This window comes from Colossoma macropomum, unplaced genomic scaffold (assembly GCF_904425465.1).
Source record: "Colossoma macropomum unplaced genomic scaffold, Colossoma_macropomum, whole genome shotgun sequence".
Taxonomy (NCBI): Eukaryota; Metazoa; Chordata; class Actinopteri; order Characiformes; family Serrasalmidae; genus Colossoma; species Colossoma macropomum.
The window spans coordinates 19,868,300-19,887,722 of NW_023494799.1; the positions used below are offsets into that span (position 1 = coordinate 19,868,300).

The 19,423-nt window shown below is 40.6% G+C and overlaps 1 protein-coding gene across 1 annotated transcript; it reads right to left on the reverse strand.

Moving 5' to 3' along the window:
* Window positions 1–535: 535 nt before the first annotated feature.
* Window positions 536–18,026, reverse strand: csrp3 (cysteine and glycine-rich protein 3 (cardiac LIM protein)). The gene is made up of 6 exons (XM_036586254.1): window positions 17,940–18,026; window positions 13,377–13,509; window positions 4,769–4,937; window positions 3,012–3,141; window positions 2,684–2,777; window positions 536–843 (listed from the first exon to the last, which is right to left on the reverse strand). The coding sequence occupies exons 2-6, from the start codon at window positions 13,486–13,488 to the stop codon at window positions 770–772; spliced, it is 579 nt and encodes a 192-aa protein (XP_036442147.1). The 5' UTR covers window positions 13,489–13,509; window positions 17,940–18,026; the 3' UTR covers window positions 536–769.
* Between the last annotated feature and the right edge of the window lie 1,397 nt (window positions 18,027–19,423).

The following is a 19,423-nucleotide window of genomic DNA, read 5'->3' on the forward strand; positions in this document are numbered from 1 at the left end:
ATTAATGTAATCCAACAAAAGAAAACTATTTGGTTAAAATAATGCAGACTACTTTGCAACCGTTGCGTTAATATTTCAACGCAGAGCATTAATGTTTTGCGAGGTATAAGACAATCACATGTATGACTATAATTACTGTATTCTTTATTAGTAGTCTTGATTTTTTCATTAGTTCTGTGACATTTTTTTTTTTGTTGTTTAAACTTTAAAATGTACATATGTATCTCATGTTTATGCAGACGTTTTCATGTGTTTCCACAGTTCGTACTCATGTAATGCAAACAGCTTGAGAATCCAGAGAATCAGCAGGTCTGTGGCGGATAAATTAGTTTTTCCAGAGAAGATCTTCATTAGTGCTAAACGCCTCCTCCTCCATCCACTGCAGCTCAACAACTTCATTAAAAACAGCTTTGTTCACTCAACCTGACAGAACAAATGAATGATTCTGTATAAACTAGCACACATGTAAAGATTATTAGCACAGTTTTGGATATGTAAATGAGTGGTATTAGATGAATGAATGATATTAATAATGGATGATAAACAGGCTGATGGAGGATTAAGTGATGCAAAGTCAAAACACTTCATTAATGTGTTTAATGCAGTGTTAGTTTATCTGTTATTCTGTTATCAGCTCTCACACGGTCACTTTTCTGAATTGAGTTTTTGAACTGCAGGCTAAAGTAAGAGGCCTGATGTGATCTTTGTACAGGGACTAAATCACAGAGTAAATGTTTGTTGTTTATTGTTGGTCAACTGGTCAAAGCTGTCATTCTCCGTCTTCAACCACGCCCATGTTGCCCAGGCCACGCCCTTTAGGACCAAAGTTTTTCGCATAGCACACTGAAAAAGAGGGGAGGAATAATGTCAATAATAATAATAAAGTCATTTTCATCCATTCAATAACAGGAGCAGCTGAAGAAGCCTTGGGGACACCTTTAACTGCTTTTATACTTAGAATCAGGAAAGAATCCCTGGGCAGGTTCGACTTATCATTAATCAACTCTGTGCTGGTGCTTTGTGTGTATTTAGTTTCAGGTTCATCAAAGTATCTTCCTCTGTATGAATAAATAATGATTGGAAAGTAAGTATTTTTTGGCAGCAGTTTTTCAGTTTTGTATTTTTTAATAACAATATGGAGAAACAGCTTTCTGTTTAAAATATCATGTTATCACAAACTGACAGAGAGAACACTAGCTTTAATTAAACATTTTTACAAATTGTGATTACATTTTCTGGGGTGTCCCCAAACCTCATATCTCCAAAATTCTAACTTTACAGAAAAAGTAATAAAACAAAACAAAGGACAACAGACATTTTCAAATTATGTCCAAAAACTGAAAAGGTTTTGTTCTGACAGCAACAAGATGATAATGTGTAATATGTACTGTTATATAACTTAGAATATACAGTTATGGTGTAACAAACACAGTGTATATAACACTATAGCAGCATAACATTAACAGTTATATATACTACATATTGGGCATTCAATTTTAGCTGATGATTGTCATAAGTATTTGTAATTAATGATTTAATAGGCTTCTTTAGTTTATCACATGCAGCTATTAAAGTACAAGACTAAAGCAGCCAAACTAGCTAATTAGCCCTTTCGTTCCCAGATACGTTTTCTTAAAATGTCTACAGCTGCTTCTCTGAAAAATAAGGAAAAAAACACTCAATCTGCTAGCATTCTTGCTAATTAGCTACACAGCGAACAAATAAACAAACTGTAAATGCATTTACTGCTTTCTTTTGTTTACATTTATTTGCCTCAACTTATCACACCACATTCACATTCTGTTAGCTGCAGCGCTATATGACTGTCAAGTCTAACAGCTATTTAAAATGACTGCATTCAACTTAAATAATTGTGATTAGGCAATTATGTATTAAGTACGTAAGACCTAACTGTATCTGCAACATACACTGTTCTGGTGTGATATCACTGCTGCTGCCCCCCCTCTACCCATCCCCCAAGGCGTGTTTCAGGTGATTAATCGGCTCCCTCACACAGCTGATTACTCTGATTACTGACTGCTATGCTGTTGATTAAACCTGATGTCGTCCTCATTAATTCTCAGCGGTGGGAACTCTTGAGTGTGATGCTAATGCGTTTGCTTTCAGACTCAAAACACAGACACTCCAGTTATTTCATCAGGAGGATAACAGCCTTTCAGACCCAGAAGAGCTCAGCTAATGGGATTAACTGCAGGTACTAAGCTATAAAGGAGAATTACACCAACTTTTCAAACTGCCTGCATAGCTCAATCACTGTGATTGAGTGGTGGTCATATGATGCACAATGACTACAACACAAATATAGACATTTTATTTACTATCCAAAACCACCAGTGAACCTACACATGCTTTCTGAAGTTTATATGGATGAGGGGGAAAATAGTGGAACATCTGAAATAGTAAGTTTTCTCTGGGGACTATTATGCCTCACAGCACCCTGCATGAATCCCTCCACGATGAATGGAGTTTAAGTTCTCAAAACTCATAAAACATATAGTTCATAAAACAATAGAACGGAGCATTTCACACCAAACCACTCTGAACAACTCTGTTTGCGGCTTAACCAGTTAATTATGCATGGATTTTGAAAAGTTGGTGGAGTTTCCCTTTAAGCAGGTTAAAAAGAAAAACAAGTAGAAGACGACCATTGTTAATTTTGTACCTTTGCAGTAAAGTTCACCATCTTTGTCGGTCACTGTAGTGGACTCCAGGCTTTTTCCACACAGCAGACAACGGAAACACGTCTTATGCCACGGCTGCAGACGAAACAACAGACAAAACATTGCTGAAAAAACAGAAATAAATGTGATAGCTCAGCCAAAAACCAAATTACCCCAGTTACCCAAATTATGTGGTTTCTGTCACTGTATGACTCACTGTTATCTATAAACATGGACTAAATTACATTAGCATAGCTAACTACACTAGCAGAACTCTGAACTTTGTTCATATGTTCGTTCATTTAGGGTGTGTTAGTGATGGGGCTTTACCTTTCCAGCCCCCATGACCTTCTCGGCAGCGTACACGGCCTTAGAGCAGCGCGGGCAGCGGTCAGAACCGGTGAACTTCTGAGCAAATTTACCAGGATTAGAGTTGGTGGACGGACGAGGAGGTTTAAGCCTGAAGTGAAAAGGAAAAAAGACATTCAAAATACATTAAGCGGCTTTTAAAATGATTTCTCTTATCTGCAGCAGGTCAGTGCATGCTGCAGGTCTGCAGGTGCCTGTTTAGCTATTGGGTTAATTTTCTGACAGACTGTTTTTAACTTTGCTGTTACATAGTAAAGCAAAAACAATGCAAAAAACAAAAGATAACTTGGTATCCAGGTTTCCTGGTATTGTAAAGGTGTTGCTCAGTTGTTATCATGGTATTTTAGACAGTTGTTAAGTGGTTGCAAGCTGGCTAGCTGGTTGCTGTGGCATTTTAGGTAGCTGCTAGGGTTTTGGTGGTGTTTACAATGGTACTTTAGGTCGTTACAACAGTTGCTAAGGTATTCAAGGTGGTTGCTAAGGTGGTACTGGATGGCTCCTATCATGTGGTTGATAGAGGGTGGCCAGGCAGTTGCTATGTTACCTTAGGTAGCTGCTAAGGTGTTGCTTGGTGATTGCTATATTATTTAGGTAGTTCCTAAGGTGTTGCTAAGAGGCTACTAAGGAATTCAAGGTGGTTGCTAGGATGGTACTAGTTCATTCCTATTGTGTTTCGGGTGGTTGCTATTGTACTCCAGGTAGTTATTAAAGTGTTGCTAGGTGATTGCTATATTATTATTATTATTATTATTATTATTATTAAGTGGTTGCAGGGCATTGCTAAGCAGTTCATTTGTTATTCTAAGTCAGGGGTGTCCAATCTTATCCACAAAGGGCCGGTATGGGTGCAGGTTTTCATTCCAAACAAGAGGAGGACACCTGATTCCACTCATGTAAATCAGTCAGTCAAAGTCTTTAAAGAACCAACCATGTGAGCTCCTGCTTTGATGCAAGGAAAACCTGCAGCCACACTGGCCCTTCATGGATAAGACTGTTGTAGGTGGTTTCCATGGTGTTGCTATGTGGTTGCTGTTGTACTGGAAGTGGCTGCTACTGTTGTTCTGTGGTTGCTTCAATATTTCTTGTAGTTGCCTGCGGCTTGCTAAGGAGTTGACATGATATTCAAGGGGGTTGCTATGGTATCCCAGGTGGTTACTAGGGTGTTCCAAGCCATTCTGACATTTATACCATAAGTAAAAATATATTATAAATAGATGTATAATCAACACGGTTGCATATTGCACACTCGCTGATGAATTTATTAAATTAACTTACAATAAATTATTAAATTTAATAATAATTTAATTTAGTTCTTTTTTTTGTTATATTTATAGAAGTTCTTGCCTTCTAATAGTTAGCCCTTTCTAGAAGAATCCATCTTGAGAGCTTAGTGGTTCTATGGTTCTACCAATTCTTTTCCCCAAGAATGCTTTAAGCATATTACATCACTGTCAAGTAAAACTCTGTATCTCTGAAACAGTAACTTTATAGGAAAAGGGAGAAAAAAAAACATTCTTAACCTTATTGTAAGTTAAGGTAACCTGATCACATTCCCAATCAATATTGATTTTGGACCATTTGTGATATATTATGAAATGTTTACAAAATGTGAAGAGAGCTGATAAATACTGAAGTTTTGAAATGATAGAGAGGATATACTTGTATAGGATGCATGTATGTATGGGATGTATGAGTGTTTATATGTGTTCTGCACTCACTCCTGAGACTGGAGCTGTTCATTATCCACTGGATCTGAGCTCAGCGCTCCGGCACCCTGACCGTATCCATAGCCTTTTGGACCATACTTCTTTCCGTAGCAGGATTTACAGTAGATCTCAGACTCGTGTGCTGCTACAGTCGTGCTGTCCAGGCCTTTACGACAGGTCTCTGTGGAAAAACAACAGAAGTAAAGTATAAACACAAATAAACTGCAAACTTTCAAGGTTCATTTTTAAAAACAATGTGACACACATATTCATCTAGGAAATACACATTATACTCATGTTAAAATATTTGGAATGACTGTTGTTGGTAATATAAAGTTTAATATAAAACACTGTTTTGCCCTTCCTGGATCGGGGCCTTGTCGATCCAAAAATCCTCTATGAAAAATGTACACAGACAATCGTGTACCCTGCCCGGGAGAGGGTCACCGGGACCTACCCCTGGAGCCAGGCCTGGGGGTAGCGTCCCCCGGCGAGCGACTGGTGGCCGGGCAGCCCACGTAACCCGGCTGGGCTCAGCCCGAAGAGGCAACGTGGGGGGACCATGTGGACCCACCACCTGCAAGGCCCAGCATGGGGGAGTGGTGCAGTGCCGTATAGGCAGTGGGAGATTGCGGGGGGGGCCCTTGGTGGCCTAGGCCCCTGCGGCAGAAACTGGCTCTTGGTACGTGGAATGTAACCTCACTGGGGGGAAGGAGCTGGAGCTTGTGCGGGAGGTTGAGAGGTACCAACTAGATATAGTTGGGCTCACCTCCACCCACAGTGTCGGCTCTGGAACTAAACTCCTTGATAGGGGTTGGTCCCTCTCCTACTCCAGGGTTGCACACTGTGAGAGGCGCCGGGCGGGTGTGGGGATACTCACGAGTCCCCGGCTGGCAGCCGTGCAGTTGGAGTTTGTCCCAGTGGACGAGAGGGTCGCTTCAATGCGAATTAAAATCGATGGTCAGACCCGGTAGGCCCAAGCGAATAGTGAGGGTGTGGTAACCCAAGAACCCCCTGGTGGACACCGGGGGTGAGGGAGGTCGTCAAGCTGAAGAAAGAGGCCTTTAGGGACTGGATGGCCCGAAGGACTCCCGACTCAGCAGATAGGTACCGACAGGTGAAAAAGGTGGCAGCCGCAACGAAAAAGAAGCCATGGAAAAAGACTTTCAGTCGGCCTCAAGGAGGTTCTGGACGACTGTCCGGCGACTCAGGAGCGGTCGGGGTGGCTGTGCCCAAGCTGTATTCGGCAGGGATGGGGAAGCTCTGACTTCAAATGAGGATATTGTCGGTCAGTGGAAGGAGAACTCCTTAATCCGGGAGATATGCCTCCCTCACGGGAGTCAGGGCCAGAGGCTTCTGGCGTGTCAAGCTCCATTTCCCTGGTGGAGGTCACTGAGGTAGTTGGCAAGCTCTTCAGTGGCAAGGCACCAGGGGTGGATGAGATTCGTCCGGAGATGCTTAAGGCTCTGCATATTGTGGGGCTGTCGTGGCTGGCACGCCTCTGCAATATTGCATGGACCTCGGGAACGGCACCCTTGGACTGGCAGACCGGGGTGGTGGTCCTATTTTTAAGAAAGGGGACCGGAGGGTGTTTGCCAACTATCAGGGTATCACACTGCTCAGCCTCCCTGGGAAAGTCTATGCCAAGCTGCTAGAAAGGAGACTTCGACCGATAGTTGAACCTCGGATTGAGGAGGAACAATGCGGATTCCGTCCCAGCCGTAGAACAATGGACCAGCTTTTCACCCTCTCACGGATTGTTGAGGGGGCATGGGAATTTGCCAACCCAGTCTACATGTGTTTTGTGGATTTGGAGAAGGCTTATGACCGTGTTCCCCGAGATATCTTGTGGGAGGTCCTCCAGGAGTATGGGGTGCCGGGGCTACTACTCCGGGCCATTCAATCTCTGTACTCCCGGAGTAAGAGCTGTGTTCGTATACTCAGCATTAAGTCGGACTCTTTCAGTGTTAGCATTGGACTCTGCCAGGGTTGTGCCCTGTCTCCACTCCTGTTCGTGATATTCACGGACAGGGTGTCAAGGCGTAGCCGTGGTCAGGAGGGCTTTATGTGTGAGTCCATGGTCTTAGCCCGGAAAAGGGTGGCATGCCCACTCCAGGTAGGGGGAAAGGACTTGCCCCAGGTGGAGGAGTTTAAGTATTTCGGACTGTAGTGGTGAAGAGGGAGCTGAGCCATAAGGTGAAGCTCTCTGTTTACCGGTCGGTCTACATCCCGACCCTCACCTATGGTCATGAGCTATGGGTAATGACCGAAAGAATGAGGTCGCGAATACAAGCGGCGGAAATGAGCTTTCTTCGCAGGGTGGCGAGCTACACTCTATTGGATAGGGTGAGGAGCTCGGCCATCCAGGAGGAGCTCGGAGTAGAGCCGCTACTACTCCGCATTGAGAGGAGCCAGCTGAGGTGGTTTGAGCATCTGATCCGGATGCCCCCTGGACGCCTACCGGTGGGGGTGTACCAGGCACGGCCTACCGGGACAAGGGTCGTCCTAGGACGTGCTGGAGGGATTATATCTCCAGGTTGGCCTGGGAGCGGCTTGGGGTCCCCGGGAATGAGCTGGAGGAAGTTGCGGGGGACAGGGTCGTCTGGGATTCTCTGCTCTTCCAACTGCTACCGCGACCCTATCTGGACTAAGCGGTTAACGACATGTTTTGCAGATAAATGTATAAAATGACTGCAATATGGTTGTCCTGAACAACTTCACAGCTTCCAAATAATCAGCATGAAGCTGTAAATAAAAATGAAGAAATGAAAGATGCATCCATTATGAGGAACAGAGCTGTAGAAAGTTCTAAAGTGAATAAGAAAGCTGTAGATCAAGAATAAAATTCTAATAAAATTAACATCTAGAATTCATATGTTGAAAGTGAAGATCAATGCAGATAACCTCACAAAATACATAAATTCTTGCACACAGAATTCTAAATCTAAAAGTACCTTTTAGTGAAGTTTATAATATTTAAGTTCACATTGTATAAGTTATTATTTACAAAATAACAAAAATTGTAAACACAGAAAGTGGTTCCAAACTTTTGAATGCTAGTGCTTGTGCTGTTTTTTTCTGGCCCTCTATACATATAATTATAATAAACGTGAAATGGAGCAAATAACACATTTGCATGTATCAAATCTTATATTAAAGCAAATTTTCACTTACCCAAAATGTAGAAGTGTCTGAAGTTTGCTTCTTTAGTTTTTGCACTGGCGCTACAAGGCTAATATAGCTAACATGCAATGAAAGTCTCTTTGAGCTTATTTAACAATAGAACATGGTTTGATTCAAGTGTGATGATTTAGGTATGCAGTTAGCACCATGCTAATTGGTCGGCTATTAGCTGTCATTGCTTGTTAGCTATTAGCCACACAGCTCCAGTGCTAAAAATAAAGAAGCTAACAATGTTTTTGCTGATCGTCTGGGGGAAACAGCAAACTCAATTTTTGAACCCACTTTATTTGGATAGCTCTTTATAGATTATCTGTTCAAATAACAATGATCTACACTCAGTTTATTCTCAACAGTGTTCGGGTTAGGAATAGTACCAATGTTAGGTTTACTTTTTGGTTTGAGTTTAGGGTTAGAATTGGGAGTTTTAGGGTTAGTGGAAAATTGAGGTGAACTTATTTATTATTTTGCAAACTATCACTTTAGGGCTGCCCTGCTTTGTTTATTAATAAAGCCATGTATAGGACAGTCACTTTGCTGGGTTAGTCTCAGCTAATTCAGCTAATTGGTTTACCATTCAAATTTGCAATGTGTAACATTTTTTGGGACATTTGAACATAACGTGCTTACAATGTGTGCCTAATTGCTTTGTTTGGCTATGAACTTTGCTGTAATGCCTTTCTATTGTTGTCATTTGCTATATAGCATGCTAACTAGCCAGCTAGCAGAGATAAGTAATGAAGTTATACCAGCAGTCGGGTATAACAGATGGAGCAACCTAAAGACCAGGAAATCGAATGTTATCATTTTCAAAAATTAACGATTTAAAAGCAGTTTATAAGCAGCTGCTGTAGCTTAGAAGTTTTATATTGGCTCTCACAGTTTATGCTGATCTGGTGCTGCTTTAGCTGGTCACTCAGTATGGTCATGCTGCTTGACCAGTACACCAGCATCAAAAACACAACATATGCTGCATTTGCTGGTTACCAGTCTATGCTGTTTTTTCTAGCAGGGATGACCTCACTGTGTCCTGCAACTGTCCTGCTCTTGGCCTGGGAGCTTAGCTTCTGTGGCTAATTTTGGTCTGGATGGGTCAGGCTGCAGGGAGCCCAAATTCCACAATGCCAAATACTCCAGTGCACCACAGCAGATGGAAAAGAGCAAGCCCCTGAATGGAAGCTAATTGTAGGGGAATTAGCATAGCGTAGCTCTCCCAGTGGCCCCATGTAGTCATCTCCTTACTCAGCCTGGTCCAAACTACTGAAACATGCTGTTTGTTTACTTAGAAATACACTGCCCTTCAAAGGTTTGGGGACAACTAGCGTCTCTAAATGTTTTTGATAGAAATGAGCTGTTTCTTTGCTGTTTGTAACATATTAAGTAGAAAGCTGTTTAGATTTTGCTTTTTTCTGAAAGAAACCGAAGAAACAGCTAATAAAATCTCTACTTTGGGAATAAAGCCAATGTCCATGTATTTCATCCATTTGATTTTATATCAGCACTGATTAACACTCAAACTTTTTAGGTGTTTTTGGCCCAAAAAGTTTTAATATGAGCTTTGAACAATATTTTAGAAAAGACAAGTGTCAAATCATAATGTAGACCAAACCTTCTCTTCATACCAAGGAAGATACTTTGATGAATATGAAGCCGAGTGTTAAAAATAAATATAAACACTCCTGCTGAAAAAGACAGAGTCTAATGCTGGTCTAAGATGGTCTAAGATGGTATACCAGCATCCAAAACATAACATATGCTGGTTTTGCTGGTGACCAGCCATGCTGGTCTATGCTGTTTTTTCTAGCAGAGAAACTATTAGCACAGAACTGATTTATGATACACTAAACTTTTGCTACATATTTTTAATAGTGAAAACCCAAAACATTTAAAGAAGATAAGATGTCCCCAAACATTTCCTGACAGGAAGTTTATGAAGGATGGATTCTCTGAGAATACTCCTTGTTTTTGATTAAATATGTTTTCATCAGCTTGCCGTTCTGCTGCTTCACATAACCATTAGCATATTGCTAATTTACTCACATTCTGCCTGCAGATGTTGTTTTCAGCACTCAGTTTAGGAAGCTGCTTACTGAGAGCTTCGAACTGCAGCATACTCTGTGGCTTGTAGGTGATAAGGAAGGCCACATAAAGCTGTGGTCAGCTTTATCAGGCGGAGATCCTCCGCCAAACAGATTAGCATAAAAGAAACATGAACAGCGAGAGACTGAATCAGGGTCTGGCCTGATCGTTGAGTGTTGTGCGCTCTGTTTAGCTGTTTTACAGCCCAATTTGTTCTGAAGCATAACCTCAAGAACTGAAACGAGCTAACGCTAATGCTAAGGCTAATATCTGTGTGGTATGATTAGAGCTGGATTCCTCCAGTGTGATCCTGGAGAGAGAAGAATTTACTTGTGTCTTTGAGATTGAGATTTGAGCCATTTTGAAGCTTTAATTTTAATTTTTACTTTATCCATTTTTATAAATAAGTAAGTATCTCTTTAACTACCTGAATCAGGATAAGCAACAAGTGGATAAAAACAAAAAAAGGGTTAGCATAGCTCTAGGCCATTTCTAAATGAAAAAAGGGCATCACTCTGTAATGTTTTGACTATAATATGGGTAAGTGAATAAATCTCAAAACCACAACTTTTTCTTTCTCCAGATCCTAGTGGAGGAACCCAGCTCTGATCATACCACACAGATATTAGCATTAGCTAACGTCTTGATGTTGCGCCAAAGTCCTTAGAGGAAAGTCTGCTCCATAGATATACACATACCTAGATGCCGCGTTTTCTGGTGTTCTCTGAGGCAATGCGTCTGCGTGTCTGCCATGCTGGAGCGGTCAAGATCCGCTTGTCAAAAAATTCACTTATATTGAGAGATGATGAGTCTCAGGATTAAATCGGCCACAACTTCCTTATTACTCATTATTTTCATCAAATTTGTTTTGTTATAATGCTCAGACACAGATTAATCTAGGTTGCATAGACTGCTCTCGGTAGCTTTTATTTCTTTAAGAACTGATCGTGCTAATTAGCCGTCCGGACCAGCAGGAAAGTATTCAGTCTGCATCTGATGTTACAAACCGAGTTCAGAGTGAGCTTGGGCAGAAACATAATCTCACACACATCAGCAAATCCATCAATGTGTGAATCACTTCTAATCTTAATACACATAAAATAAAATACCCCCCCCCCTCCCCCAAACACAGTAAGAAGTCACTTTCTGGTGCCTGAAGCTACACCTTTTCAAGTGGAACAGGAAAATTCCAACAAGAAGCTGGCAAATAAAAAGCTAACTTCAGGTTCATGCAAGAAGGTGCTAACGTTAATCTATTACTAATACCTACATGGATTAAGGAATTCTATAACTTACCTTAGCTACAAAGTATTAACCATCACTGTAAACAAATAACTACTACAAGTTAAGATCCCCTGAATAGACTATTAAATGAAATAAGCTTAATATAAAACCAGAGAAAAAACAATCACATCAACAGGTTCTCTGTGCTTGACCAACCACATGGCCATATCTACACCTAAACATCACACAAACAATATGCATCATACAAATATGAGTGTGGATCGCTGCATTATACAATCCTATTCCACTTTGAGTGCAATATTCTTGAGATAGTATAATTTTGGACTGTATCTTTCTTTAACTGCCGCTCTGTAATGGCACTGAATGCAGTCCAGCAGCGATGTTGACCGCCCAAAAATTGGGGCGCTGTTCACGTACCTGGCTGGACCCAACGTGGCATTTAGGTATGTACATCTATGGTCTGTTCACTCAGCGGCCATCTTTGCAATGCTGCCAGGGCAGTTATTCCCAGCCATACAAGACCAGACTCCTTTCTCTCTGAATGAGGAGTGACCAAAATATTCAAACTGAGGGTCTAATTACAGTTTAAAAACTGTATACTTAAATTCACCAGTAAAATTTGACAAAACCTCATAAGTAGCGTCAGGTTCATTAACACACAAAAAAACATTTTTTTGTGTTGTTCTGGCTATTGCACTTGTGCAGATCGCCACAATGAAGTGCGGAGAGGCAGGGGGGTTTCTGCTTATAGCGTAACCAGAAAGCTGACTGGCTCTTTTTATTGGATGGCAGGACTTTCTCTGTAAACAGACATCACATTGAGCATTACAAGCTTTCCAAATCATATTTCAACCAGTGACCGTCTCCACTTTTATAACGTCTTTGGATGCTCTTCAGTGCAAATATTGGACTGTCCCAGATAGTAAGAAGATAGCAGGCCACTGTTGACCTGCTGATGGCAAAGCTGGCGGCCCACAGGCTTGTTGCTCAGCATTTTCCAGGTGGCCCACTGGCGGTTAAACAGAGTGTTAGATACCACTTTTAATTGTTCATTGTTAATTGTCCACTCACAGTCCAATTTACTAATTTTTCCTTCATTTCTTTCTTTCATTATACTTCGTATATTAGTTTAATAAATAATTTAATGTAGCACAGTGTCTGATTGGTCCAAGGGCGGACCAGCAGTGGCAAACAGTCAGTTGGGCGCTGAACTTCTCGAGCTAGCAGACAGATATATGCTCACTATCTGGGTAGCACCATGCTAACTGGTCTACATGAGCTACCATTTCTTGTTAGCTACATTAGCCTCATTGCTCCAATGCTAAAACTAAAGAAGCAAACATCTTGTTGAAGAATGACACATTTGGGATAAGAAGATTATATAATAACATTGGTTATTTTATTTGTAGATTTATATAATTGTTAAGAAACTATCTGGTAAATTACCAGCAGTGATGGGGTCAGGGTTAACGATTTGGGCCTGGGTTAAGAAAAGGATGAATGAGGTTTAGGTTTTTGAAGTTAAGGTTAGAGTGATTCTTAAAATTGAAGTTAAAAATGGTCATTAAATAGATATTAAGTTCATACATACATACATCATCTAAACCGTTTATCCTTCTGGGTAGCGGTGGGGTGCTTGGAGCCTATCCCAGCTGTCATTGGGCGGAAGGCAGGACACACCCTGGACAGGTCACCAGTCCATCACAGGGCAGACAGACAGACATACACATTCACACACTCACTCACACCTAGGGGCAATTTAGTATGTCCAATTAGCTTAACTGCATGTTTTTGGACTGTGGGAGGAAGCCGGAGTACCCGAAGGAAACCCACGCAGACACGGGGAGAACAGGCAAACTCCACACAGAAATGACCCTGGTCACCTGGCCGGGAATCGAACCCAGGCCATTCCTGCTGTGAGACGACAGCGCTACCCACTGCGCCACCGTGCCGCCGATATTAAGTTCAATGTAAGTGAAAGTAAGTTAAGTCTCTACAAAGCATGTACGGTGGGCTATGCAAATACAGTGTTAATAAATTGTTGAAGCTAAATTTGATTATTTACTCAAAATATGTGGATTATGAGTCTTCAAGGACTCCTGAACCCCCCACTCACTGCAGATGAAGCAGGGTTTGTGGAAGCTCCGGCCATTACACTGGATTTCTTCAGCATGGTACACAGTTTTCTCACAGGCCGCACACTTGGCTCCCCCGCCCCAATTCGGCATCTTCAGATCAGTCTACAGGAACTGAAAAAACAAAGAGTTAAAGACCTTCAGATTAAATGTGTTAAATGTATTAACATGACATGGAAATTATCTGAGCAATGCTACCTTATATGTTTTTACTTGTATTTCTTTGCTAAAGGGTTATACCACCTGTTCTTCAAAATTCTCTGCAGCATTTAAATATAATGTATAATTATAATCACAATAAACAATATATACTTCATTTCGTTTTTTTTATTTATTGATTAATTTACTGAACCATTTAGTTTTTAATTTTATTTATTTTTCAATCTGGCAAATCTGGTCCTCCATACAATACAGAGAGATGCATGTAAACCCTCCTGTGTTCATTTACATAGCCTTTTATATCCAGCATGCATGCAGTAGTGGGTTTGCTAGGGCATGATGATTGGCTGGTGGTGCACTGCCCTCTAAATGACCCCCTTATGCTGGGCCTGATGGGTAAAGAGTGTTTTATTCCATATTTCTTGTTACATAAAGCAGATTTTTCTACTGATCTGATCTGTAAAGAAAAGAATTAACCCTGCGTTCACATGGTGATATGTGGTCAATAGCAAACCGAATATTCCATCATTTTAAATAGAGCTTAAGGGAAAATTCAGCCACTACCATCTACCCAAGCTGACGTTTTTGCGCTGAAGTGCAACCTCAAGAACTGAAGTGAGCTAATGCTAATGCTAATGTTAATATTTGTGTGGTGTTATTAGTGCTGGATTCCTCCACTGTGATCCTGGAGAGAGAAAAACTTGGGTCTTTAAAATTTAGTCACTTGCAGCCATGTTACCCACATTACAGTCAAACATTACAGTGACATACTTTTTTCATTTAGAAACTGCTAAATGGCTAGCTCTGCTAGCTCATAAGTTGTTATAAGAAATCCTTTATTGTTTTTATCTAGCGGTTGCTAATCCTGATTCAGGCAATCAAAGAGATATGTATTTATTCAAAATGGCTCCTTTTTAGCTATGCTAACATAGGTTAGTCCATGTTTATAGACAACATTGAGTCATACAGTGTCAAAAACCTCATATTCAAGTTTATTAGAGATACTGAACATCTCCACACAGTTTGCGGCTAGCACATGATGGCATGCATGCAGTTTGAAGCACGCTTATTGGTCTTCATAAGTTTCCATTACTTGTTAGCTACATTAGCCATGTAGCTTCCAGTGCTAAAGCAAAAGAAGCAAACTTCTTGGCTGACACATCTGGTCATTTTATTTGTATATTTATATAATTGTTAAGAAGCTATCTGACAGACTATCAGCAGTAATGGGGTCAGGGTTAGGACTTGGGCCTGGGTTAGGAAAGGGATGAGTCAGGAAAAGGAATTTTAGGGTGCTTAAAATGATCTTAAAATCAAGGTTAAAAGTTAGCTAAAATAGATACTTAGTTAAATGAAATGGAAAGCAAGTTAAATATCTACAAAGCATATACAGTGGGCTATGCAAATAAAGTGTTGCCAAAAAGTGTGTTTTTGTAATTATGGAGTTCAGGTTTCAGCCACACCCATTGTTAACAGGTGGATAAAATAAAGCACATAGCCTTGCAAACTTCATAGACAAACACTGGCAGTAGAATGGGTGGCACTGATGAGCTCAGTGACCTTAAACATGGCACTGTCAGCTCCCGAGTGGCGCAACCGTCTAAGCATTGGCCCTAGCATCAGGAGATCGCGAGTATGATCCCTGGTGAAGCTACAGCCATCCGTAGCCGGGAGTCCAAGAGAGCACAAATGACCCCGCTCTCTCTGGGTGGGTAGGATGGCCCCTCCTTCTCCCCCTATCACTTAACACGACGCTAGTCAGCGCAGCTGTCTGTTACCTGACGTAACAGATCTAGCAGTTGGCACTTTCCTCTGAGCACGTTCAGCTGTCCAGTGACACTGCGTGAGCGGCAGTTCGAAAAGAAGTGGTGGCTGGCTTCACAGGTCTCAGAGGAAGCCTGTGTTAGCCTTTGCCCTCCTAGCATTGTGTAATAGTATCGTGTGATTGGGGGAGTCCTAACTAGCGGGTGGAATTGGTGATGACTAAACTGGGGAGATAATTGGGTAAAAATCCAAAAAAAAATAAAAAAATAAAAAAACATGGCACTGTCATAGGGTGCCACCTCTGCCACAAACCAGTTTGTGAAATTTCTGCCCTGCTAGATCTGCCCCTGACAACTGTAAGTGCTATTATTGTGGAATGGAAACACCTAGGAGCAACAACAGCTCAGCCACAAAGCAGACCATGCAAACTCACAGAGTTGGAGTGGCGAGTGTGTAAAAATCGCCTATACTCTGCTACATCACTCACTGCAGAGTTCCAAACTGCTTCTTAAAGCAACATCAGCGCAAGAACTGTGCATGGGAGCTTAATGAAATGGGTCTCCATAGCCAAGCAGCTGCATACAAGCCAAGATCATCATCAAAAGCATGCTGACACTGGAGTCAGGAGCAGTGGAAAGGTATTCTGTGGAGTGATAAATCGTGCTTCTCTATCTGGCAGTCTGATGGATGAATCTGGGTTTGCTGGATGCCAGGAGAAGGCTACCTACCGGAATGCACAGTGCCAACAGTTTGGTGGAGGAGGGATAATGGGCTGTTTTTTTTTAGGACCCTTAGTTCCAGTGAAGGGTGATGTTAATGCTACAGCACACAAAGACATTTTACACAATTATATGCTTCCAGCATTGTGTCAGCAGTCTGGGGAAGAACCTTTCCTGTTCCAGCATGACTGAGCCCATGTGCACAAAGTGAGATTTCTGGTAGTGAATAACCATTAGCCCTGCAATTTAGTCCACTGTCTAACTAGAGAACATAATAGTTAGCTCCACAGTCTTTACTGAATTATTAATAGTGCAACTGAATGATTCACACTAAATAATCAGACCTAATGTTAATAAAAGAATAGTTTCTCCTAATCCTAACGGAACCTAATGGTCTCCCAAAACTATTCCATACATAGAAGTGAACAGAGTTTCTGCTCTCAGCGTGGCAGACTGAGGCATCAACAGAGCGGAATGTGCTGATAACAATCCACAAATAGTTCCTTTATTAAAGCTGCCGCTGATAAACCCACAACAAGCGCTAATCCAGGCTCTCTTACAATCAAATACAACAAAAATATCTGTACTACACACTTAAAAACGAGGGTTCTTCAAGGGCTCTTTAGTAACGAAAATGGTTCTATTTAGAACCATGAACACTCAGTGTGCATGAAAGTGCTATAGACAGCTCTATATTGAACCTTTTTGAAAAGGGTTCTATATAGCACCCAAAAGGGTTCTTCTATTGTAACAAGCTTGATATTGAACAATAGTAGAAACCTTTTGGGTGTTACATAGAACCATTGTCAAAAAGGTTCTATTTAGAACCATCTACAGCATAGTCTCTGTCAATCTGAAAAACTATTTCGTGATGCAAAAAACTGTTTAATCATGCAAAGGGCTGTAAAGCACCAAAAAGCGTTCTTTTATTGGTACAAGCTTGACATCGTCATAACCCTTTTCGATGCTATATAGAACCATCTACAACACATTCTCCATCAATTTGAAGAAGCTTTTTCAATACAAAGAACCCTTTAATCACACAAAGGGTTCTTTGAGTGTTTATGGTTCTACACAGAATCATATTCTTTACTAAAGAACCCTTGAAAAACCATAATTGGTTTATCCATAAAAGTTTAGTCATAAAAGTGTAGACAAAGTTTAAACTGGTTAAATCTGTTAATGAATGTGTGGACACTATGTAATGTTAAGGGTAATGAAATTATAATTATTCATTAATACTGTCAACTTCATAAAGCTTACCTTTCATATTCTACAATAATTATTCTATATTAATTAACAAATCCACTGATTTTTCTAAATTTCCCCATAATTGAGTGTGTGAGATGTAATCAGAGTGATTCAGAGTGGTTTCCTGTTAAATGGTTCAGATTTATTTACAGTGGTGGTGATATTTACTATCCAAAGTCTTCTTTTGTATGGAATGTTTATGATGGGAAAATAGTGGAAAATCTAAAATTTTCTTTGGGGACTATTTTGCCTTATAACACCCTGCATGTATCCCTCCACTATGAAAGAAGTTTAAGATCTCAAAACCATCACAAAACAATGTCTCAGACATCGGGCAATGAATTCATAACCATTTCATGTAATAACTTTCTGTGCAGAAGCTTTTAGAGGCGGACATCAGGTTCCTATCACCACCACTGTGAACAATTCTGACTTGGTAAGTTTCTCCAGAACAGAATGTTTCACCCCAAACCACTCTAAATGACTCTGTTTACACCTTAACCACTTAAATGTGCAGATAATTCTGAAAAATCAGTGGAGCTCGCTTTCAAATCTAGATGTCTAGTGGCCTTTTAAGTAATGGATGGCTAAATTATATATACTTAAAGTATAAATACTTTAAGTAAGTATATATAAAGTCTATATACTTACTTTAACAAGTAGTCCAGAATTTTCCTCACGGTCGTCCAGCTCTGTCCTTCCCTCTGCCCATTTCTGACCCTCTGGGGGGCACTTATATATAGGCATCTTTTACCCAATCACATGCACACGGTTTCAGCAGGTCCATGAGTGTCGCTGACATCCAGATTAAATCATCCTCCTAAAATAACCACAGACAAAAGAGAATGCTCACTAATACACTGCACTTCCTACTCTCAGATCTCCTGCATCTGTGCTGAGCTTCAAATTCAGTGATTTACAGCTGAACACAGCAGACGAAGGATGATTCATTTCGGCCCGTCAGAAAGTTCTCTAATTTTTTAAAACTGTAATAAAACACAATGCAAGTTGAAAAGGTTTTTCCACGTGTGCTGGCAACTCATGAAAAGTTCTTGTTTCTCTGTAATCTTCCATCAAAATGTACTGACTCATCTGTAAATTGTCTTCTAATTTTTGATGATGTCACTGTGCACCATGGCTAACGTTTATCAATAATATCTCACCTCCTCCTACCTGTCATCACATTTCACTCAAAACTACATCACGATACAGAAGAGCAAGCTCTGACTTCTAGACATGCGCAGATATGTACACAAAAATATATCAGGCATCAGCCCACAGTTCCCAGATCAGTGCATCCCTACTGATTTCTCATTCACTCTGACTTTGTGCTTAACACAGTGCTTTCCTCACACAGCTTTTTCACCGTTTGGATTTTTGGTGCTCAGCCCAACACAATTTATTCACATTTGGTAGACCCTCCAACCCAGAGAGACGCAATTTCATCACATTACAGATGTTGAAAACAGAGTTACGAGTCCGGCCCAAAAGACGCTGCTAAAACACCTGCATAGAGAAGCAGAGCTAGGAAATATCACAATATTTATCATTATCGTGAAAAATTACATCACAATATGCTTTTCTGAACATATCGTGGATATTGTCCACACTTAAAAATCACTTTCCAACTGTATATTTGATCAAATAGACAGCAAAATTAGTCCTGTTTAATTAGATTTAGTGCAGCTCAGTGTGTGAAATGAAGTATTCGATTAGCACAAGCTGTGCGGAAAAGACAGAACTGTTTGTTTTTCCAATAGTCATGCTAAAGTAAAGCTTTAAATTAGCATACACAATTTCAAACGTATATACGCTCTTAAAAAAGATGGTTCGCTAGTAACCGCAATGGTTCTGTTTAAAACTATGAGTTTTCTATAGAACCATTTCACATTTAAATGTTTTTTTCAGATTGATGTAGAATGTGTTATGTCTCTATATATTCTGCGTCTTATTTTCATTTTTATGGCCTGCCAAAGCCGCAGAGCATGAGGCCAATGCAGTGTAAGCTAAAATTAGCGTTCGGATGCTAATGTGCCAACAGGAATGAATCCTCAAAGCTTTGAGGACAAACTGCGTTAATTACAGCTTTGAACGTTCACAAGGAAATAGGAGTCAAATATTTAATAACATACTTC